General features: G+C 42.2%; 2 protein-coding genes and 1 pseudogene across 2 annotated transcripts; all 3 read left to right on the top strand.

Annotated features, from left to right (window-relative positions):
- The first annotated feature begins 173 nt into the window (after positions 1-173).
- LOC118965043 lies at positions 174-9,564 on the top strand (annotated as a pseudogene).
- Positions 9,565-9,897: 333 nt separating this feature from the next.
- Positions 9,898-12,641, top strand: LOC110526963 (mucin-5AC-like). Its single transcript, XM_021608137.2, has 9 exons — positions 9,898-9,902; positions 10,334-10,466; positions 10,566-10,737; positions 10,982-11,229; positions 11,417-11,600; positions 11,688-11,864; positions 12,056-12,234; positions 12,328-12,397; positions 12,489-12,641. The coding sequence occupies exons 1-6, from the start codon at positions 9,898-9,900 to the stop codon at positions 11,807-11,809; spliced, it is 864 nt and encodes a 287-aa protein (XP_021463812.2). The 3' UTR covers positions 11,810-11,864; positions 12,056-12,234; positions 12,328-12,397; positions 12,489-12,641.
- A 2,755-nt stretch (positions 12,642-15,396) lies between these two features.
- On the top strand, positions 15,397-16,125 carry LOC118965087 (intestinal mucin-like protein). The gene is made up of 2 exons (XM_036981831.1): positions 15,397-15,556; positions 15,870-16,125. The coding sequence occupies exons 1-2, from the start codon at positions 15,414-15,416 to the stop codon at positions 16,108-16,110; spliced, it is 384 nt and encodes a 127-aa protein (XP_036837726.1). The 5' UTR covers positions 15,397-15,413; the 3' UTR covers positions 16,111-16,125.
- The last annotated feature ends 9,022 nt before the right edge of the window (positions 16,126-25,147 follow it).

The raw sequence follows: 25,147 nt of genomic DNA, 5'->3' as shown, positions 1-25,147 counted from the left end.
GTTAATTACTGGCCATAGGGATACATGGCATAGAGCTCTCTGGTTGTTGTGTCCAGGTGTGTATGGCCCTTCTAGTGTGTAGTCTCCATGGCACTGTGCGCTAATGACTAAAACCAATTATTTTGCGATATGTTATGGGGTAATTACGTATTATTCTTATTGTGGTGTTAAACATGAATACGGGTATAATATACAAACTGATTTATTTGGTAACACTTTACTTTAAGGTAGGCTACACATACAGTATAAAAAACTTGTTAGTTTATAATTGTGTATATAAGTAGCTAAAATGCCTTTATTGTGTCTTATTAGCCACATATTAGGCTTTGTTTGTGTTTTCCTTTTCTTCTCTGTGTCATGGAAGCTCTCCACACTGCCAAAGCTGACTCTCTCTCCTCTGTTCTCATCCTCCTAGATCTATCCGCTGCCTTCAACACCATGAACCATCAGATCCTCCTCTCTACCCTCTCAAGGTTGTGGGTCTCAGGCTCTGCACACTCTAGGATTACATCCTACCTGGTTGGCCTCTCCTACCAGGTGACGTGGAGAGGATCTGTGTCTGCACCATGTACTCTTGCTACTGGTGTCCCCCAGGACCCCCAGGTTCTAGGCCCTCTCCTCTAATCTCTATACTCCCAAGTCACTCATATCCATCGTATCCTCACATGGTCTCTCATTGCTATTTAGATGACACTCAACTACTTTTCTCCTTCCCACTTCTGACACCCAGGTGGCGGCACGCATCTCTGCGTGCCTGGCAGATATCTCAACTTGGATGTCAGCCCACTACCTCCAGCTCAACCTCAACAAGACGTAACTGCTCTTCCTCCAGGGAAAGGCCTGCTTGCACAAACACCGCTCCATTACGGTTGACAACTCCAAAGTGTCGCCCTCTCAGAGTGCAAAGGACCTTTCAGTGACCCTGGACAACACCCTGTCGCTCTCTGCAAACATCAAAGCAGTGACTCGCTCCTGCATGCTCTACAACATCCGTAGAGTACGACCCTACTTCACAAAGGAAGCGGTGCAGATCCTAATCCAGGCTCTTGTCCTCTCCCGTCTGGACTACTGTAACATGCTCCTGGCTGGGCTCCCCGCTTGTGCCATCTGTCACATTGGTATGAAGAGATTCGGGAGGCAGACGCAGGAATGCATTATAGGGTTTTTTATGAAGCCCCAAATGACAGCGTGGGGATGAAGACCAAACAAACAGGTAACAAAAACACAGGGTTGAAACCCAAACAAAAGTGCGAGGAGTACCTCGAATAAATAACACCCACGCACAATGATTATCACACGAGACGAGACCCGTAGTCATCTGCGCAATCCACCACAAGGGGACAAAAGCCCAAAATGCACAGCACAGGTACTCACATGCAGCAACGGGCATTAGAACACCGCACCATAGGGGAACAAAGGGCACATACAGTGGGGCAAAAAAGTATTTAGTCAGCCACCAATTGTGCAAGTTCTCCCACTTAAAAAGATGAGAGAGGCCTGTAATTTTCATCATAGGTACACTTCAATTATGACAGACAAAATTAGAAAAAAAATCCAGAAAATCACATTGTAGGATTTTTAATGAATTTATTTGCATATTATGGTGGAAAATAAGTATTTGGTCAATAACAAAAGTTTATCTCAATACTTTGTTATATACCCTTTGTTGGCAATGACAGAGGTCAAACGTTTTCTGTAAGTCTTCACAAGGTTTTCACACACTGTTGCTGGTATTTTGGCCCATTCCTCCATTCAGATCTCCTCTCGAGCAGTGATGTTTTTTGGCTGTTGCTGGGCAACACGGACTTTCAACTCCCTCCAAAGATTTTCTATGGGGTTGAGATCTGGAGACTGGCTAGGCCACTCCAGGACCTTGAAATGCTTCTTACGAAGCCACTCCTTCATTGCCCGGGCGGTGTGTTTGGGATCATTGTCATGCTGAAAGACCCAGCCACGTCTTCAATGCCCTTGCTGATGGAAGGAGGTTTTCACTCAAAATCTCACGATACATGGCCCCATTCATTCTTTCCTTTACACGGATCAGTCGTCCTGGCCCCTTTGCAGAAAAACAGCCCCAAAGCATGATGTTTCCACCCCCATGCTTCACAGTAGGTATGGTGTTCTTTGGATGCAACTCAGCATTCTTTGTCCTCCAAACACGACGAGTTGAGGTTTTACCAAAAAGTTATATTTTGGTTTCATCTGACCATATGACATTCTCCCAATCTTCTTCTGGATCATCCAAATGCTCTCTAGCAAACTTCAGACGGGCCTGGACATGTACTGGCTTAAGCAGGGGGACACGTCTGGCACTGCAGGATTTGAGTCCCTGGCAGCGTAGTGTGTTACTGATGGTAGGCTTTGTTACTTTGGTCCCAGCTCTCTGCAGATCATTCTCTAGGTCCCCCTGTGTGGTTCTGGGATTTTTGCTCACCGTTCTTGTGATCATTTTGACCCCACGGGGTGAGATCTTGCGTGGAGCCCCAGATCGAGGGAGATTGTCAGTGGTCTTGTATGTCTTCCATTTCCTAATAATTGCTTCCACAGTTGATTTCTTCAAACCAAGCTGCTTACCTATTGCAGATTCAGTCTTCCCAGCCTGGTACAGGTCTACAATTTTTTTTAAGGTGCATGTAAACTTCCGACTTCAACTGTATGTGGTTGTCCCACTGAGCTATCTTAAGATGAATGCAATTACTGTAAGTCACTCTGGATAAGAGCGTCCGCTAAATAACAAAACTGTTATTAGCTACCTATGTACATGCTTACGAGTACCTAAAAATAACCTGCTATCATTTACTTTCAAGGATATGACTGTATGTTGAAATGACAAGATGGTATCAATATCCTTAATAATCTTGGCAAAGGTCTAGTTGGGGATACAGTTTAAGTAGAATCTTCCTAACCCTTGTGTGAAATTCATGAATAGCTCAGTGACAATTGCATTTTTAAATCATGAATCAAGTGATGCTTTGCAACTGGAACACAGCTTTCAACAATATATTCCGTTCATTCAGTTTTAATGGGTGTATTTTGAATCCAAAAGGGGGTTTTCATGCCAAAACACATTCATTTTGAACCTCGGTTCTGGGTCGTTCCATTTGATTTCATTCACTTTTTGTCCGCACTCCTTTTGATTTGAACATAACTTTCCATAGATATTTGCACATGGTAGAAATGGTCAGAAAGTGTAGATAGAAGTGCTCAAAGTTGACCCATTTTGCATACCCCATCTTACCATGAGACATCCATGTCTTCAGCACTGGAAAAGGTAAACGGTTGAGTATGTTATAGTTTAAAACCTTGCAAACAGTGTTGTAAAACTATTTAAAATTAAATAGGAATGGCTGTTCTATTATCTATATTTCTATGATTTGAATGGGTTTGAATGGAAGATTGACAAAACAATTTAAAACAACTGATGTTCCCATTCAAGTCAACATTCTCTGATGTGTGGACCTCCAACCATCGTTGTGCTACCATTTGAAAGTAGAAATGTTGATTTTTATATGTCAAAACATGACACTGTTGTCAGTCACAACATAAAGACCTCAGATGTTCTAAAATAGGCTCTAAGCTACAACATATATGAAGATTGGAATACATGCATTTTTAAATAATTTATGTTTTAGGTAACAAATGTATTAAAATATATATATATTTTAATTATTTTTATAAAATAGTTTGACTACCCTGTTTGCAAGCTTTTAAATAATATCAAACTAAACCGTTTCTCTTTTCAAGTGATGAAGACATGGATGTCTAATGGTAGGGTGGGGTATGAAAAATGGGTAAACTTTGAGCAAATCTATCTCCTAAATGTTTTGTCATTCAGGTCCAAAAAGTTACTTTCTGACTACTTCTAATATGTATAGAAAGTTTTGTTCAAGTAAAAAGGGGTGTAGTCAAAAAGTGATTGAAATCCAAAGGAACGACCCTTCTACAAGAACGTTTATATAAGGGCATGAGATGGTGGAGCTACATTACACAGCACCACATAACCACATTGTGCATTGCAACAATACTAATAGCATTTTGTGATTATAAACAATTAATTAGTAATGTAATCAAGGGTTTCCTTCATATCAAGTCATGAGCAATATTGCCATTGTGTGTAAAAACTCTTTGTGATTGTCACGCCCTGGTCGAAGTATTTTGTGTTTATCTTCATTTATTTGGTCAGGCCAGGGTGTGGCATGGGTTTTTGTATGTGGTGTGTTGGTATTGGGATTGTAGCTTAGTGGGGTGTTCTAGTTAAGTCTATGGCTGTCTGAAGTGGTTCTCAATCAGAGGCAGGTGTTTGTCGTTGTCTCTGATTGGGAACCATATTTAGGCAGCCATATTCTTTGAGTGTTTCGTGGGTGATTGTCCTTAGTGTCCTTGTTTCTGTCGCTGTGTTACTTTGCTTTGTTTCGGTTTTCGTGTTACATTTATTTGTTTTTGTATTTGATCGTGTTTACTTTGTCTCATTAAATATGGATCGCAATAGCCACGCTGCATTTTGGTCCGACTCTACTTCACCTATAGAAAACCGTTACAGAATCACCCAACCACAACAGGACCAAGCGGCAGCAGGAGCAGCAGGAGAAGCAACAGCGGCAGCAGGAGATACGAAATAAGGAATTATGGACTTGGGAGGAGATCCTTGACGGAAGAGGACCCTGGGCTCAGCCAGGAGAATATCGCCGCCCCAAAGAAGAACTGGAGGCGGCGAAAGTGTAGAGGCGCTGGAATGAGGAGGCAGCACGGCGACGCGGATGGAAGCCTGAGAGTCAGCCCCAAAAATGTATTGGGGGGGGGGGCTAACAGGGGGTATGGCTACGCCAGGTAGGAGACCTGCGCAAACTCCCTGTGCTTACCGGGGGGCTAAAGAGACCGGGCAGGCACCGTGTTATGCTGTGGTGTGCACGGTGTCTCCAGTGCGGGTGCATAGCCCGGTGCGGTACATTCCAGCTCCTCGTATCGGCCGGGCTAGAGTGAGCATCGAGCCAAGTGCCATAAAGCCGGCTCTACGCATCTGGTCCCCAGTGCGTCTCCTTGGGCCGGCTTACATGGCACCAGCCTTGCGCTCGGTGTCTCCGGTTCGCCTGCATAGCCCAGTGCGGGCTATTCCACCTCGCCGCACTGGCAGGGCGACAGAGAGCATTCAACCAGGTAAGGTTGGGCAGGCTCGGTGCTCAAGAGCTCCAGTGCGCCTGCATGGTCCGGTCTATCCAGTACCAACTCCACGCATCAGCCCTCCGGTGGCAGCTCCCCGCACCAGGCTTTCTGTGTGTGTTCTCGGCCCAGTACCACCAGTGCCAGCACCACGCATCAGGCCTACAGTGCGCCTCGCCTGTCCAGCGCTGCCAGAGCCTTCCTCCTCTCCAACGCTGCCGGAGTCTCCCGCCTGTTTAGCGCTGCCAGAGCCTTCCTCCTCTACAGCGCTGCCGGAGTCTCCCGCCTGTTCAGAAATGCCAGTCTGCGTAGAACTGCCAGTCTGCGTAGAACTGCCAGTCTGCATAGAACTGCCAGTCTGCATAGAACTGCCAGTCTGCATAGAACTGCCAGTCTGCAAGGAGCTGCCAGTCTGCAAGGAGCTGCCAGTCTGCAAGGAGCTGCCAGTCTGCAAGGAGCTGCCAGCCTGCAAGGAGCTGCCAGTCTGCAAGGAGCCGCCGGAGCTGCCAGTCTGCAAGGAGCCGCCAGAGCTGCCAGTCTGTATGGAGCAGCCGGAGCCGCCAGTCTGTATGGAGCAGCCAGAGCCGCCAGTCAGCATGGAGCAGCCAGAGCCGCCAGTCAGCATGGAGCAGCCAGAGCCGCCAGTCAGCATGGAGCAGCCAGAGCCGCCAGTCAGCATGGAGCCGCCAGTCAGCATGGAGCCGCCAGTCAGCATGGAGCCGCCAGTCAGCATGGAGCCGCCAGTCAGCATGGAGCAGCCAGTCAGCATGGAGCAGCCAGTCAGCATGGAGCAGCCAGGGCCGCCAGTCAGCATGGAGCAGCCAGGGCCACCAGTCAGCATGGAGCAGCCAGGGCCGCCAGTCAGCATGGAGCAGCCAGGGCCGCCAGTCAGCATGGAGCAGCCAGGGCCGCCAGTCAGCATGGAGAAGCCAGAGCCGCCAATCAGCATGGAGCAGCCAGTCAGCATGGAGCAGCCAGAGCAGCCAGTCTGCCAGGATCTGCCAGTCAGCCAGACTCTTCCAGATCTGCCAGTCAGCCAGACTCTTCCAGATCAGCCAGTCAGCCAGACTCTTCCAGATCAGCCAGTCAGCCAGACTCTTCCAGATCTGCCAGTCAGCCACTCTTCCAGATCTGCCAGTCAGCCAGACTCTTCCAGATCTGCCAGTCAGCCAGACTCTTCCAGAACCGCCAGTCAGCCAGACTCTTCCAGAACCGCCAGTCAGCCAGACTCTTCCAGAACCGCCAGTCAGCCAGACTCTTCCAGAACCGCCAGACAGCCAGGATCTGCCGGATCCAACTACCTGCCTGAGCTTCCCCTCAGTGCTGGGCTTCCCCTCAGTGCTGGGCTTCCCCTCGGTGCTGAGCTTCCCCTCGGTGCTGGGCTTCCCCTCGGTGCTGGGCTTCCCCTCGGTGCTGAGCTTCCCCTCAGTCCCGAGCTTCCCCTCAGTCCCGAGCTACCCCTCAGTCCCGAGCTACCCCTCAGTCCCGAGCTACCCCTCAGTCCCGAGCTACCCCTCAGTCCCGAGCTACCCCTCAGTCCCGAGCTACCCCTCAGTCCCGAGCTGCCCCTCAGTCCAGTGGGTTTCTGGGTGAGGACTACTAGGCCATGGTCGGCGGCGAGGGTGGACTATCCTAGGACGCGAGGAGGAGAGACTAAGACATTGATAGAGTGGGGTCCAGGTCCCGCGCCGGAGCCGCCACCATGGACAGACGCCCACCCGGACCCTCCCTATTGTTTTGATGTGCGTCCGGGAGTCCGCACCTTAGGGTGGGGGTTCTGTCACGCCCTGGTCGAAGTATTTTGTGTTTATCTTCATTTATTTGGTCAGGCCAGGGTGTGGCATGGGTTTTTGTATGTGGTGTGTTGGTATTGGGATTGTAGCTTAGTGGGGTGTTCTAGTTAAGTCTATGGCTGTCTGAAGTGGTTCTCAATCAGAGGCAGGTGTTTGTCGTTGTCTCTGATTGGGAACCATATTTAGGCAGCCATATTCTTTGAGTGTTTCGTGGGTGATTGTCCTTAGTGTCCTTGTTTCTGTCGCTGTGTTACTTTGCACCAGTATTAGGCTGTTTCGGTTTTCGTGTTACGTTTTTTTGTTTTTGTATTTGATCGTGTTTACTTTGTCTCATTAAACATGGATCGCAATAGCCACGCTGCATTTTGGTCCGACTCTACTTCACCTATAGAAAACCGTTACAGTGATAAGAGAAACAATAAGACATTTCAGCCTCAATGTAAGGACAATATATTGAATCAGTATTTACTCTTATCATAGGAACACACCTGGAGCGTGTTATGTTGGTCTGTTAAAAGAGTCATTAGAAGATAAACAAAACAAATTAACACACACTTTTTGACCTATTTTGTTATTTATTCAGTCCATATATATTTGAATTAAAAAATGTAAAGAATCTAGTAGTTAACTAATGCAATAAAAATTGTTATGAACATTGTCTATGAACACTGTGTCTCCTGAATGATGGGTCAGGGCTATATCCTCCTGGGTTGTGGCTCAACTCAAGACTAGGTTGACATATACGTTTAGTTTATTTGGTTGGTCTCAATAAATATTTCAACTTGGTCAGAAGGTAAACAAATCTAGGAACCACTTGTTGATACCTTTTTCTGTGCAATGAGAAAATGGGGTTTAAGCCTCTCATACCGGTATTAGAGGGCCATGAAATGCTTGGAACAGAGCCAACCCTTCTGCCACACCTTCACGTCCAGAAGAACCAAGGACCTTCCCTTCACTCAGGTGGTATAAAGCCAAGAACCAACAAGTACCTTTCTCATACCACCTGTGTTCACTACCCAGAGGATGACCATGGGGACAACACAGACGCCCACATGGGTGTTATTATGGATGGCTCTGGCGATTGGTTTAACTGCCTCTCAAAGTGGTAGGTAGAATTCATGATTTTGTTTTACATGAAACCTTGTACTTTAGTGTTGACAGGGCTAAACTGTATGTTACTGTATGTCATAGCACTCTCACAATAGCTCCAATGTTTATCTCATTGGACAGCCTAACAATGAGGGAATACGCTCAGTCCTGCCTTTATGTGCCCTTTAGCATGAGTTATGATTGATAAACAGGTAAATGTAGGATTGGCAAGAGAACTACAATACAGAGCCTGAAATACACAGGATTCCACAATGATTTACAGTAAAACGTCATGTAACTTATTAACATACACTTTGATTTCAGAGGATACAACAAAGGCCACAGTTAACATCATCCCCTCAATGTCAAGGTTGCCTGAGATTGCAGGTAAGCTTCATAATACATGTGCTATACAGATGTGAGACCTGAGGATGGTGACAATGATTAACACTGCAGCCTTACATATCCACAGACAATGGTGAAAGGACAATAACCATGATGGAGACAGTCATAGCAAGTTGTGCAACAGGTTTTGTGGATTAGCTGGTTTTGAGAAGCATGAAGTAGGCTAGCTCATTCATTTATTGTTCAAGTTCATAAATATGATAGAGATTGGATGTACTTTGAAAAGTCTTTGTTTTTTAGTTGATTAAATATTGAATTTGGCGTTTACTACTGTAGCCCATAGAACGCTTTGAATAACACATTCATTAATGCCAAAAAAGTTTCTGGAGGTATAAGAAAGTTCAGGAAATATTTGTGTTTTTTATACATATTTAACCATATAATAACCATATTGTTATTTATTTTATTTATATATATATATATATATATATATATATATATATATATATATATACAGTATATTTGCTCCTTTGTACCCCAGTATCTCTACTTGCACATTCATCTTCTGCACATCTATCACTCCAGTGTTTATTTGCGAAATTGTAATTATTTTGCCACTACGGCCTATTTATTATTGCCTTACCTCCCTAATCTTACTTCATTTGCACACACTGTATATAGATTTTTCTATTGTGTAATTGACTGCATGTCTGTTTATTCCAAGTGTAACTCTGTGATGTTTGTGTCAGACTGCTTTGCTTTATCTTGGCCAGGTCGCAGTTGTAAATGAGAACTTCTTCTCAACTGGGCAACCTGGTTAAATAAATGTAAAATAAAAGACATAACCCATTTTTTTTTGTTGGCACAAAACTACCACCATGCTTCCATTCAGTGACACATGTGGGGGTTGTAGACCAAACGGTTCGGATGCTACAGACAGAGGTTGGCACATCGGTGGTACCAGCATCAGACGAGTCGTGTGAAACCATAGAATGGTCATATTAGTTAGTAGGCCAAATCGTTTGGACTCTACAGATGTTACAGACACAACCCACATACCAAGCACCACAACAACCTCAACAGTTCTTCACACCACTACTCCCAAACCCACTACTATAACCTCAACATCTACAGCACCACCTTCAACAAGTCCAAAAGCTCAGACTCCGACCTCTACTAGTACTCCTACAACAACCTTAACACTAGGAACACCTACCGCCTGCGTTGGTGGTGAAACGTGTGTGTGGTCAGACTGGATCAACCTTGGTCAGCCAACCTCTGGCTCTGAAGGTGGAGATAATGAATCCATTAAGAACATCATTGCTAGTGGTTATCACATTTGCTCAGCTCCAGAGGCAGTTGAATGTAGAGCAAAACAATACCCTGGACTTCAGATCTCTCAGCTTGGCCAAGACGTGACTTGCAATCCATCCGTTGGACTGATTTGTAAAAACAATGAGCAAGGTCTTCAGCAAAAGTGCTTCGATTACGAGATACGAGTGAAATGTTGTCGATGTGGTACCACAACACACATCCCAACCACTACAGATGTGGCTCCCACCACAATAACAACAACAACAACTCAGCCACCTATCACTTGTTTTATTCCTACAACTTAATTTCCTATAATATCTGGTGGAACAAGAAAACCAATGATTCCATCCACTGAACACGTTCATTGTTCTTCTTGCCATTTCAATCATAGTGATTTCCCCATTGGTAAGTTTTTATTTTCCAACTTTCCAAGTTTTAAACTTTTTGTATATTACCATTAATTCAGCCATTGGTTATGTTCAATTTGTATGGAATTATACAAGTTCAATTGGAAAACTTTTAATACTCTTTGAAATACTTTCAGGCTCAATTGTTTGCAATGTCTCTGAAGATGATGGATGGTGCTACATTGGTCTCTGCTACAAGACTTGCCAATTAGATGTCCATTCTGTCAGTTGTCATACTACAACAACCACTACACAGTTTCCAACAAAAATAACAACAATAGCACATACAACAGAAACACCATCCATCCCCCCAAAATATCCAATTGAGAAAAACTGTGACCATGAACATCCTCCAAGACAGGTATTTACTCTGCTATTGAAAATAACTTTTGTGGAACCATTCCATAGGAATTGCTTCATAGACATTTCCTGCAAGCCTAATATTTGTCTGTGTTTGTAGAACGGTGACAGCTGGAAACATAACCAGTGCACCAACGGAACATGCGCCAACGGGAAAGTTATTAATGAGCATGTACATTGTGAGACTCCGAAGCCAATAGCATGTGAAAATAACTATCCTCCGATCAAAGTGTATGACGAATCTGGATGTTGTTTCCACTATGAGTGTCAATGTAAGTTCACAACAAATTTAAATAAATGTTTATTCTTTGTGTCACAACATCCACTGTTTCTATTGATTTTAGTTCAAAATCTGAAAAATAATCCTTACTCTTGACTGATTTAGAGTGATCTAATACTGTAGTTACCAGCAGTAAATGTATATTTAAAAAAATATTTGAAACATTTCAGCACAGGACTATTAATTAATTCCACATCTGTGTCTTTTTAAATGCTAATTGTTCTCTTCTTACTAAGGTATCTGCTATGGTTGGGGAGACCCTCACTATGTCACCTTTGATGGAACATACTATGGCTTCCAAGGAAATTGTTCTTACGTCTTGGTCAAAGAAATCCTGCCAAAGTACAACTTCAGTGTTGTAATCGACAATTACTATTGTGATGCCCCAGATGGACTTTCCTGCCCTCAGTCTCTGACAATTTATTACCAATCTTACAAGATATTCATGACCAAGAAGGACGTTGATGGAGTTTTCACAAGTCTGGTAATTAAAATATCTCAGATACTGTATGTTCAAGACATTTTCATTTGTTTTTCATTTAATTTAGCTTTTTGATTAGCTTAGCTTCCTCTATGTATTAAATATGGGAGACAGTTCTAGAATACTAATAGGTATACAAATATTGAATTATTGTAACCATTTTGTCCATCTCTTAATATTTTTGTATTAGATCTATGTAAACCAGCAACGCATCATCCCAGCATATGAGACCAAGGACTTCCGCATCACAGACAACGGAATTGGGACCCTTTTAGTCATACCAGCAATTAATGCCAAGGTGTCTTTCACTGGTCTTATGTTTAGCATATACCTGCCCTGGGACAAGTTCAGTGGCAACACTGAGGGACAGTGTGGTGAGTACAGGTGTTTTATGGTCACTCTGTTGCCATGATTACCCCATGATGTCTCATTGTCTAACGATGGTTTTCAATCTTATTCAGGTACATGTGACAACAACCGGACAGATGACTGCCGCTTGCCAGATGGAACTATCGAGTCATCTTGTCCAGACATGGCACACCAATGGCATGTTGCCAGTGCACACCACCACCACCAGAGCTGACACCAACACAACCACCAGGCTGCGATCCACCCATTTGTCATCTCATTCAAAGCAAGTAAGTAGCAATTAGTATTCACAATAAATCTCCTCTGTAGTATCGATAACCTCTCAATCAGAATAATCTCAGTGCGAACAGTAACTTGACATACTAAAACACGGTAATCATTTGACAAAGCCTGATGACAAAACAAAGTGAATTAACATATTTAAATATCTACTCTAAGGTAAACGTGACATCTTTTCTAGGGTCTTTGAGAGTTGCCATAAGATAATCCCCTATGAGCCATTCCTTGTGGCATGTATCTTTGATGTGTGCCATATGGATGATGTTACCATTGGCTGCACCAGCTTGCAGACCTATGCTGATGCATGTGCACAAGCAGGAGTCTGTATTGAGTGGAGAAATTATACAAATGGACAATGTGGTAAGTAGGTCACTCCTCAAGACCATAAAGCTCAGATAACCTCTCTATGATGTAGCTTATTGGTAATTAACCTTTTTATCTCACCTACTACAGACTTCACATGCGAGAAACCCAAGGTTTATAATGCCTGCGGTCCACAAGTTGAACCAACCTGTAATGCCTGGTATGTATAATGCTGTTGTTGTTCAGTGGATGGGTATAACGACTAGGAAAAGTCTCTCAGCTATTGAAACTTTTTTTGAATATCTCTGCAGGTACAATTTTAAATTCATCCAGACTCAAAATGAGTTCAGCGTCATGGGAGATATACAATTGGAGGGATGCTATTGCCCTCCTGGTACCACTTTGATGAGTTCCAGCTCAAACTACTGTATCCCCAGCTGTGGTAAGAATGATCAAATAACAGCATTGTATATTGAGGGTGTGGGGACCTACAGTATTGTGCTGTGATAGTAGCTACATCCTGCTGGCCTTCACTTTGGGAAGCACAAAGTGTTAATTGTTCATTGCTACTGTAGTTGTCTTTTGAAAGCTGGTTTAGCTTTTTGTAAAAAAAATAAAAAAACAAAATGTCCACAGCATTTTTCAGATACTTCAATGGTGTGGGTTTTGGTTTATTTAGATTGATATGGATTGATATGGATTTTAACAATGCTTCCAGTACATACAGTACATTATCAAAAATAAGTTATTGAATGTACTTCAATTACTTCGTTTTTGAATTATTTTTCTCTCTTTGGTTCATCAGATATTTGCCCTTTGCCAAATGGAGAATGAAAACAGGTAACATTGATAGAATTTCTCTCACAGGTTTTAGCAGGGAAGAGAAACTATTAGTTAATGACATACTCATATTGTGGGTAGTCACATCATGTGGGTAGTTCACTTTTGACAATCATGTATAATAAGGTGTGCAAAAGTAAAAATAATTATAATATTAATTTATTACATTTCTATAGCACTTTTCTTAGAACCTCAAAGCGCTTCAGTAATTTATGATTCCACACACTGAATGATTGAACTTTGTACTGGTAGTGTCCATACAAACCTTGATGTGCTTAAAATATTCCTCATTGCAGGCTAATGAGACCTGGGTGAGTAACTGCCAGGATTGTGTATGTGACCCATACAGTCTGGAAATCCAGTGCCAGCCGGTGGCATGCCAACATCAGCCTCCTCTCACCTGTGATCAGGAGGGCCAAGTTAAGGTCGTAGAAACCGTTGACTGTTGTCAAAAGGACAAATGCGGTGAGTGACTTCTTTGGATAATATTCTCTTTATGGGGGCTTTGGAACAACTCTGTAAAAACATTTATATTTTTGGTAACTACCTAAAATATCCAACCAGTGTGGCCACTTGCATATTTTTTTAAACAATAGTTTCTTTCCAAACAGAGTGTGATGTCACACGATGCTCTACTTCCAAGATAACTTGTCCAGTCGGATTCGAGACAGAGGCAACTATGGGAGTCTGCTGCCCAACGTATCAATGCAGTGAGTATGAGTTTGCATGTGCTTGAGTGTGCATGTAATGTGTAATGTGTGTGTGCATACCATAGAAATCCCAACATGTTAGTTGCAGTATTGAATGATTTCCATGTTCTTTGCCCCACAGTGCCAAAGGATGTCTGTGTGTTTAACAACACTGAATGTCAGATGAGAATGCATTCTATGCGATGCTCATTTTTGCCAGTCCCACCACTTCTACACTATCAACAATTTTGAACTTAACTTATGATAAGAGGACAATGTTATTTTACTTGCATAAATTAATAAAAAATGAAGTCAAACTAAACGAATTTAAACCTCCATTAAACAATTATAGGCATTTATCTAGGTGCCAACAATATTTTTTTGCAATCCTTTTATGAGGTTAGACATGTATTAGATTAGATATTAAACAAAACAAAAATGTTTTATACATTTTCCATTGAAATATTGCATTTTCTCATTCCAGCCTGGTGCCAATGTTCCTGGGGACAAGTGTAAGAATTGTGTGTGTGGTGACAGTGTGGATGCCCATTGCCATCTACATATCATTGAGTGTCAACCTACTGAATGTGACACTCACTGCCAGCAGGTATGTGATCTCTATTGACACATCTACACACTTTAGCCTCATATGTAATTTAACCAACTTAGTCTAATATTTGATGAGTTCTTAGCAATTTCAAAATATTGTAATAAGCCTGATTCCTATGTGTCCACTATTGGGCAACTACTGAATACGTGTAATTACTTTTGAGTTACCAGGATCACACATTGGTATAACAGAGATCATAAAGGTTTTCTCCTCTCTGGTCTGTCTTCTTCCTTTCAGGGCTATGATCATCGAGCTGTTCCTGGGCAGCGTTGTAGGAAGTGTGTACAGACAAGCTGTGTGGTTATGCTGCCAGATAATACCACGCACACTATTCAGGTAAAATAGCATCAGGCAGCATTATTTATCTCTCACAGATTCCCAAATTGTATATACAATTTATCAGTCCTATTTCATTCGATTATTTAAAAACACCAACATTTAATTTTACTGTAGTAATAAAGTGTTATGCAAAATCACTATCTTAGCAATGATATAGTATATCTTATCTTACATAATTTGAAGAATCTCCTGTTGATATCTTTCATATTCTCACCTCAACAACCTGGTTCCGTCTGGATACCATCTGGAGACAAGTGTCTCAAGTTTGAGTGCGTAAAGATTATGGGCCAACTCATCCCAATTGAGGCTAAGACCGTGTGCCTTGACTTCCACCCAGAATATTGCCTACCCGTGAGTTACAATAACTATCTGGCAAATTATCTGGGTCTGGGAAACTGGCCCATTTAAAAACTGGACAATGTGCAAATTCATACTTGTGAAATACAGTTTAAATATGCCCAGTCGCTCAGACCAAGGCCTGTTGCGTACCTACTGTGTATTTATGTGAGGTTATTTACACCTGTTGCGTAAAGTGAACAATGCAAGAACACTGCACTGAAAAACATGTGGAGTGAGTTTGGTAAACGCTACGTCAGTGACTTAAAAATGTTCTTATTTTTTCTTCTATTTTCTTGTTATTAAGGGAACTGAAGTCATTGCTCCAGATGGTTGCTGACATGTCTGTGAGTGTCTTTTTAACACCATCCTTTTTGATAGACATTTGTAAATCATTCTTGCCCTTTATCGGGTATTGGAAAATGTCACTTTTGTGTGCAGGTGTTCCAACATATAAGCCATGCAACGTGACAAAGGGAAAAGTGTACCTGGACAGCAATGGGTGCAAGTCTGCAAACGAGGTGGAAGTGACAACATGCGGAGGATCCTGTGGCACCTACGCCATGTGAGTATTTTGATCATTCCTGAAATATTTCAGGAACACTAACACATTAATCCTCCCAATTAAATAGAATTGGGCTGCCTGTCTAAATGCAAACTACAAATTATATTTTCACTAATATGTTATGTTACAATGGCTGTGTTTACAAAGGCAGCCCTATGCTGATATTCTGCCCAATTATTGTCAAAAGAGCTCATCTGATTGGTCAAAAGATCGGAATTCGGCTGCCTGTTTAAACACAGCCAATGTTATATAATTACAACTGCTACCATCATTACTTCCACATAATGACATCGCCTCTCCTTTCTGTTTTCAGGTATTCTCTTGAGGCCGACATGATGGAGCACTCTTGTACCTGCTGTCGGGAAGTATCCACCACCAAGAAGGAAGTGGAGATGATCTGCCCAGAAGGGTCAAAGTTCAACCACTCCTACATCCACATCAATAAATCTGGCTGCCAGAGGACAGAGTGCGTGACCCCAGAGGCGACCCAGGTCACAAGGTCACGACGCAGGAGAAGATTAATGACTCTCCACTACTATCCCTTTACTGCTTAGATTAATTTTCTATTTACGTTCAACTTGTTCACTTTCCTGCAAAGTAATCTGCTAAACATAGGATAAATAGTTTCAGCTTCTTATTACATTTTATTTTATTTTAGCCCTTCAAAACACATAAATAAAGTTGGCAATAGGCTATGCATATATACCACGTTCTTGTTTTCATTCCTTTTGAAATTAAGTTGGAAAATATTTGATTGCAGACACCCAGTTCAACAATGGCTTATCCTCTTCCAGATAAACAACCACAATTCAGTGTCAAACACTTATTTACATTTGAGATGGTGTTAGTTCAGAAAAACGGATCAGTAATCTAAAGGTTGCTGGTTTCAGATCCCTGGCGTTACTTCCTACTGTTGTCCTTGAGCAACGCACTTAGCTAACCTCTAGATATATCCAGGGACAGCACTGTGGCTGACCCTGTGCTCCTCTCTATACAGTACTAAAGACACATTTTTATCTTTGATGGACTAATAAAGTATTTGTCCTAACTCATCTCTCATATTAAATAAAGTATGCAAAATATAAATTATATTGTCCGGGCAATAATGGTCCTTTGGTTTCACCGAAAATAAAAACCAGATCATTTCATTTTAACTGTACCGAGTGTACAAAGTACACAATGCAAAGGGAAATACATGGTGCATGTGTGATTATATAAAACTAAGGGAAATACATGGGGTATGTGTGATTATATAAAACAAAGGGAAATACATGGTGCATGTGTGATTATATAAAACTAAGGGAAATACATGGGGTATGTGTGATTATATAAAACAAAGGGAAATACATGGTGCATGTGTGATTATATAAAACTAAGGGAAATACATGGGGTATGTGTGATTATATAAAACAAAGGGAAATACATGGTGCATGTGTGATTATATAAAACTAAGGGAAATACATGGGGTATGTGTGATTATATAAAACATATGGAAATACATGGGGTATGTGTGATTATATAAAACATATGGAAATACATGGGGTATGTGTGATTATATAAAACTAAGGGAAATACATGGGGTATGTGTGATTATATAAAACATATGGAAATACATGGGGTATGTGTGATTATATAAAACTAAGGGAAATACATGGGGTATGTGTGATTATATAAAACATATGGAAATACATGGGGTATGTGTGATTATATAAAACTAAGGGAAATACATGGGGTATGTGTGATTATATAAAACATATGGAAATACATGGGGTATGTGTGATTATATAAAACATATGGAAATACATGGGGTATGTGTGATTATATAAAACATATGGAAATACATGGGGTATGTGTGATTATATAAAACAAATGGAAATACATGGGGTATGTGTGATTAGATAAAACTAAGGGAAATACATGGGGTATGTGTGATTATATAAAATAAATGGAAATACATGGGGTATGTGTGATTATATAAAACATATGGAAATACATGGGGTATGTGTGATTATTTAAAACATATGGAAATACATGGGGTATGTGTGATTATATAAAACAGATGGAAATACATGGGGTATGTGTGATTATATAAAACATATGGAAATACATGGGGTATGTGTGATTATATAAAACATATGGAAATACATGGGGTATGTGTGATTATATAAAACATATGGAAATACATGGGGTATGTGTGATTATATAAAACATATGGAAATACATGGGGTATGTGTGATTATATAAAACAAATGGAAATACATGGGGTATGTGTGATTATATAAAACAGATGGAAATACATGGGGTATGTGTGATTATATAAAACATATGGAAATACATGGGGTATGTGTGATTATATAAAACAGATGGAAATACATGGGGTATGTGTGATTATATAAAACATATGGAAATACATGGGGTATGTGTGATTATATAAAACATATGGAAATACATGGGGTATGTGTGATTATATAAAACAAATGGAAATACATGGGGTATGTGTGATTATATAAAACATATGGAAATACATGGGGTATGTGTGATTATATAAAACATATGGAAATACATGGGGTATGTGTGATTATATAAAACATATGGAAATACATGGGGTATGTGTGATTATATAAAACATATGGAAATACATGGGGTATGTGTGATTATATAAAACAAATGGAAATACATGGGGTATGTGTGATTATATAAAACATATGGAAATACATGGGGTATGTGTGATTATATAAAACATATGGAAATACATGGGGTATGTGTGATTATATAAAACATATGGAAATACATGGGGTATGTGTGATTATATAAAACATATGGAAATACATGGGGTATGTGTGATTATATAAAACAAATGGAAATACATGGGGTATGTGTGATTATATAAAACAAATGGAAATACATGGGGTATGTGTGATTATATAAAACAAATGGAAATACATGGGGTATGTGTGATTATATAAAACATGGAAATACATGGGGTATGTGTGATTATATAAAACAAACACAGTACTATTATGCACTTAAATGATTTCTTTCAAATGTTTTGATAGTGTTTGTCAAACTGCGTGAACAGAAATGGGAAGGTTTCCACCTTAGTTGGAGGGAATTATAGACCTCTTTTGCTATTATAACCAGTCCACTGTTACAGATTACTTATCTTACTGATGTTGTAGCCTCACAACAATCAGACAAAAAGTGGATCAATAGACATTCAAATCAAAACTAATATTGCAGAAAAGAGCACTCTGCCTGCTTTATAACATGATCATGTTGTACTGACTTGTCTACAACTGGCATAACAAGTGTTGGTGTCCAAAGGGTCATTTTTCTGACAGATTTTGGTTAGTTGAGGCTCTTTAAAATGAGAAGTACTCTCTACAGTTTCTTGAAACCCCTTACCTGAAACAGAATGATGGATTATGTAATAATGGGCCCTTCAATAGACCACCCTAGTCAAGGCACTTGACAAACATAACATCGATTTCAATCAAAGTCATGGACATGACATGACAGATATTTAGAAGGTTATGCCTTGAGGTGCCATAGGGTCACGGTGGATTAGATATACATTTAATTTGTAATTAGATCAATAATTGTATTGACGCTGAATCAACATTGAAAGTCCCACCTAAGAAGGTAAACAACATTCCTGTGAGATTAAAAGTAAGCAGTAGAACAGGTAGGGTCACCTTAATAGGGACCCCATTGCCCAAAGGCCGTAATACTAGGACTATTTATTAGTTTTACCCATCTCCAGGCACTGTAAACTTGTTGCCAAGTCATCAAAAAGGAACTCTGAGCTCACAGAAAGTAGGTCATATGTTTAACATAATTAGACCAGGGACAGTAAAATACCCATGAAATAATATAATGGTCAAATAAATAAGATAATGTATTTTTTCTATTTTTTAAACATACAGTAGTGTTGTTGGGGAACTTCTCTTTACTAGCCTATATAGCCAATAAACAGTAAACATATGTTGCTCAACTGTGTGCTCCACCCTGGATAGTTAATCGTTAATAGTCATTTCTCCCACTTTATTCAACATGTTTTAATATTACACTTACTTTTACATAAAGGTTCCTGTATCATGTTACGTCAATCTAACCTTTAGTTACACTTAACATTAAGCTGTCACCCATAAATCATCAGAGTTTGTTTGAGTTATTCAAAGTGCTCATCAACTTCCGCTGTATAATATTAATTCTGTATGCTGAATTGAGTTTACTCTCAACCTCAATCTATTTACCCAGAGCTTGTGTAATAATGGTTCTATACAAAAACCAAGTGTAGCTGTGACGATAGAGCAGTCAAATACGCAACCCAGAGCTGCTAAAATCATCAAACATTGTTGAAGCCTTTGGGTAAGGTGGAGCCGCACACAGCCTCTGGCAAGACCTAGGAGGGGATGGGTGGGGAAGGATGGATAGGCTATTCAGTGAAGGCTTTGTTAGGAAAGAAACCACCTGGGGCATATGACATAGCCTAGGCAGTGTGAAAGACATTTAAAGGCTGGGCCAATTATCAGTCATAAATCAGTACATTGTAATACAATTTGGATGAATGAGGTTTGAGCTCTGTCTGAATTCCAGATTGACCACTATGAATATCCCATTGTCCAATGTAAAGATGGGTCAAATACGAAACGTATTAACCTGCAAACATGCAACAGATTCAACCCTATAGCAGATTAATGTAAACATAATCATATGCAGATATGATCATTTCACACATAGGTCGGCTCTGTCAGCAATGGGTCAAAAAAAACCTAGGCAAGTTAGATGATTGATTTAATAAAAAAAGGCAATTCTTCAACAGTTGTTGATCAACTGACGGTACAATATTTCATGTCATGTGTTACATTCATCACAGGAAAACCAAGTAGTATTTTGCTTGGTTTGAACACAGAACTGCTAAAGTGAAGGAAACACCAACATAAAGTGTCTTGATAGGGCGTTGGGCCACCATGAGCTGCCAGAACCGCTTCAATGCACCTTGCATAGATTCTACAAGTATCTGGAACTTTATTGGAGGGACGCAACAACATTTCTATCATGCCAAATTCCATAATTTTGTGTTTTGTTGATGGTGGTGGAAAGCACTGTCTCAGGCTCCACTCTAGAATCTCCCACATGTGTTCAATTGGGTTGAGATCTGTTGACTGACACACACACACACACACACACATATACACACATGACCGTAAGCAAGGTGGAATGTTAATTGCTTAATTAACTTAGGAATCACACCTGTTTGGAAGCACCTGCTTTCAATATACTTTGTGTCCCTCAATTACTCAATTGTTTCCATTATTTTGTCAGTTACCTGTACAATGTTGGTAAAATAAATTAGTGTCAATGTAAAAATAAATATGGATAGGCATTGTCACCCCTTCTCCCGCTCTGGAGCTCGACGTCGCCGGTTTACTAACCACCGGTCTTGGCAACCCATCATTACGCACACCTGGCAACCATCATTATGCACACCTGGACTACATCACTACCTTGATTACTTCCCCTTTATCTAGCACTCTGTAGCCTCACTCATCACGCAGTATTGGTTCTGTTTTCTTGTCCAGACACTGCTTTTGGTTTATATCGCGCCATGTATGTTATTATTAAACTCACCAATTACACCTGCTTCCAGACTCCCTGCATCTCCATTACAGAATACTACCTCAGCAAATGGAAGCAGCAGGTAATCAAGACATCTCCCAGATGGTCGGTGAACAGGGACATCTACTTCGCCAACACCAGGACCAGATGGTGACACTGGGGACGGCTATGGATGAGGTCCTCCGCATTCTTCAACGCCTTGGCATTACCAGAGGGGCGTCACCTCCAACTAGAGTAGGATTCTCTACCATGAGTCGACCCAGCGAGCCAGTACCCCAGCCTATCCAGTGCCCCCGCCCAGGTCAGAGACTCTTGATTCTTCCTCCCAGACAAGGGAGGTTTCTCCAAGACCCTTGCCATCTGTCTCCCTCCTCATCGCCCATGGGACTGTGCCATCGATCTGCATGCAGGCTCTGCTCTACTGGAGTGACAGTGTGGGGATTAAAGACACACAGAGCCTACAATGGCATCACCATAGTCTCTAGGCTGTGTCGAGTTCAACGAGATGCCCCACTTGACCATAGCTCGCACGGTTTGACCACAGCGACCGTGCAAAAAAGTAGGCCCAAAATGAAGCCTGGCCTAATTTTGAGGTGCTTTTGGGTGACAGTGGTAGAACCGTTAAGTTTAGAAACACAATTCAACCACAGGAACGTTCCTAAGGTCCTCCCGATCTGTGCATACCTTGACCGTGTGGAATGAACCCTTAACAGTGAAAACAGGATGTTTTCATCTAACAGTTTACAATGACATCTCTCCCCATAGGAATACATTGCCTGCTCCCTTAACTTCAACCTGAAGCCTATGTGGGTTATGATTGCCATATCAAACTGTCTTCAATGACAATCCATCAGGCCACTATGAGGATTACCTGTGTTGAGTCTAAGTTTCCTGGAGCAACCCGAAAGTGGTTTAATTCACCCTAAAATTGGTTTTGATTTCATAATCTGCAGTCAGGGAAAAACCTGCATTCAACCCTCTATAAACCAGTCAGTTCTTAACGTAAAGACTTGAAACTCAGGATTCTATAAAAGCCTACCCCAATGACGATATGTGTTTACCTCCAGCTTCCTGTGACAACTGTCAGTGCCTTAAATTGGGGTCATAGGGGCTGTTTCGAATGGTTAAAAAGGTCACATCTTTCCAAAATGTCATATGTGTGATTAGGCAACCATCATGAACTGTAAATCAGTTATTTCTCCCATCAGATGTCCAAGAAAAGACACACACACACACACAGCCAGGATGGAGTTACACAGTGTGGGGCTTACAGACACACTAAGCCTGCAATAGATACCAACGTACGCACCATCAAAGATCCTTCAGACCAAGAGCTCTGAAACTTTAGAAACCTGTTCTAGAGCTTAAATCGGTAGTGCACAGTTATGTGGCTCTAGAAGGTTCTCAAGCCGAGAAACCGCCTCGTCCATTTGCAATAACTTCTTTTCATTTTGAACGTTGTGAAAATGACAACATTTAGAAAAGTCCCAGAATCACAAGACTAGGTGCATTAAAACCGCCTCGGCCCACAAGATGGCACTTGGCATTTGCCATGTTCCGCTTGCCGTCCATTTGAGTGGTATTTGCGAGTTTTGTATATGGTTTGCCCAATGCCAATAAGTTGCCATTCATTTTTGTCCCTTTCATGGGGGTCTTCCCTTACCTTCGTGGTGGAGGTGGATGCTTCAGAAGGGGATGTGGGAGCTGTCCTGTCCCAATGACAAGGTAATCCACAGAAATTCTATCCATGTGCGTTTTACTCAAAGAAACTGCCTCTTGCAAAGAGAAACTATGATGTTGGAGATCGGGACCACATGACGGTGAAGTTGGCATTAGAGGAGTGGAGACACTGGCTGGAGGGCGCCAAGAGTTTCTCATCCTCACTGACCATCAGAACCTTGAGTACATACGGACAGCGAGGCGGCTGAATCTGTGCCAAGCAAGGTGGGCCCTTCACTAGAGTCAACTTCACTCTGACATATTGCCCAGCTTCAAAGAGCATCAATGCCCTGTCCCGTCTCTTCAATTCGGGAGAGGGTCCTGTCCTGAGTGCACCCATAATTCCACCCACTTGAGTCACATGCCTCTTGCTCTGGGACATAGATGTGGACATTCGCCAGGCCCTGGAAAGGGAACCCGCACCTGCTACCTATCCCCCTGAGCACACGTATGTTCCCACGGGGATAATGGATTGGCTGTGGACCTGGGCATGCACAGCTGTCGTTGAATAGTGCAGGTGATACCTGGATGTCCAGCAATCTCTGGAAACTACTGGTGGCCCACCTTGGCGCAGGCCATCACTCGCAATGTCAACTCCTGTTCCGTATGTGCCCAAACTAAATCTCCTTGGCATGCTTCAGCAGGGAAACCCCTTCCCCTTCCCGTGCCTCAGTGTACATGGTCTCATCTGTCTACTGGTTTTTGTCACTGATATACCCTCTGATTGTTTCACCACCATTTTGGTGGTTGTGGACAGATTCTCTAAATCCTGCTGTTTTATCCCTCTCTCTGGTCTCCCTGCCACTCTCCAGGTTGCTGAAGCACTGTTCCAGGAGGTCTTCAAGCACTGATCTTCCGGAGAAGCTGGGGGTCATCGTCAGCCTTACTAATTAGTCTAACAGGCAGGTGGAGAGGATGAACCAAGAGCTGGGGAGGTTCCTGAGGAGTCACTGCCAGGACCGGCAGGGGGTGTGGGCCCAATTCCTTTCCTGGGCAGAATACGCCCACAATTCATCGCCTCACTCCTCCACCGGGCCGACTGCCTTCCAATGTGTTACCAGCCAGCCCTGGCTCTGTGGACCCCGAGCCAGATCGAAGCTCCTGCAGTAGATGAGGGTTCAGGCGCACGGAGGAGGTTTGGAATGATGCCCAGGTGAGGCTACAGCACGCCATTCGCCGCCAAAAGGAGCAGGCGGATCACCATTGCATTGAGGCTCCAGTTGTTTGCGTCTGGCTCTCCACCAGGAACCTCCCACTCCGCCTGCCCTGTATGAAGCTGAGCCCCCAGGTTGTGTTTAAGGTTCTCAACAAGGTGACATATAGGTTACAGCTCCTCACTAACTACCAGATCTCATCCTTTTTCATGTTTCCCTCAGGCCGTTGGTTTCTGGTCCCTTGGCTGATGCCGTCCCCCATGACACCCCTCCACCTCCCCTGGACATCGAGGGGAGCCCTGCCTGTGCCATCAGATCCCTCCTGGATTCCTGACGTCATGGGGGCCGGCTCCAGTATCTGGTGGACTGGGAGGGGTACGGTCCAGAGGAGTGGTGTTGGGTCCTGGTGGACGATATTCTAGATCCCAAGATTTCCACCTTCGCCGCCCGGACCAGCCTGCTCCTTGCCCTTGGGGCCTTCCCCCTGGCCAGCATCCCCCTGGACCACTGGTCCTGGCAACCATTACGCACACCTGCGCCTCATTATGCACACCTGAACTTCATCACTATCTTGACTACTTCCCCTTTATCTAGCACTCTGTAGCCTCACTCATCAAGCAGTATTGGTTCTGTTTTCTTGTCCAGACACTACTTTTGTTTTGTATCTCTCCATGTTCGTTATTATTAAACTCACCAACTGCACCTGCTTCCAGACTCCCTGCATCTCCGTTACAGGCATACAGGTAGAGCAAACTTCTTTAATGGGTTTTTAGTATAATGTTTACTTTTTGGTCGATTAGTGTGATATTTATGTTTAGTAAAAGAAAATGGAGCATATTTCCAAGATGTTGAGACTGAAATGTATGCTTAGTGTGTCTAAACTTAATAACCATAAGCCTTAAAATGACAACCACCAATTGAACAGGGATGGTTTGACAAAAAAATGAATGTTACATTTTCAAACATAAATTTGGAAAACGTAGATATGCAACTAAACACATATGTTACTTAAGTTAATTTTGCCAACAGCATAGGGGGTTTGTAACACATACTCCCAACTAGTCAGTCCTGTTGAATTAACATTTTTAAAACAAAA

The sequence above is a fragment of the Oncorhynchus mykiss genome, chromosome 6, assembly GCF_013265735.2.
Source record: "Oncorhynchus mykiss isolate Arlee chromosome 6, USDA_OmykA_1.1, whole genome shotgun sequence".
NCBI classification, from domain to species: domain Eukaryota; kingdom Metazoa; phylum Chordata; class Actinopteri; order Salmoniformes; family Salmonidae; genus Oncorhynchus; species Oncorhynchus mykiss.
This window is presented reverse-complemented; position numbering and strand designations above follow the sequence as displayed.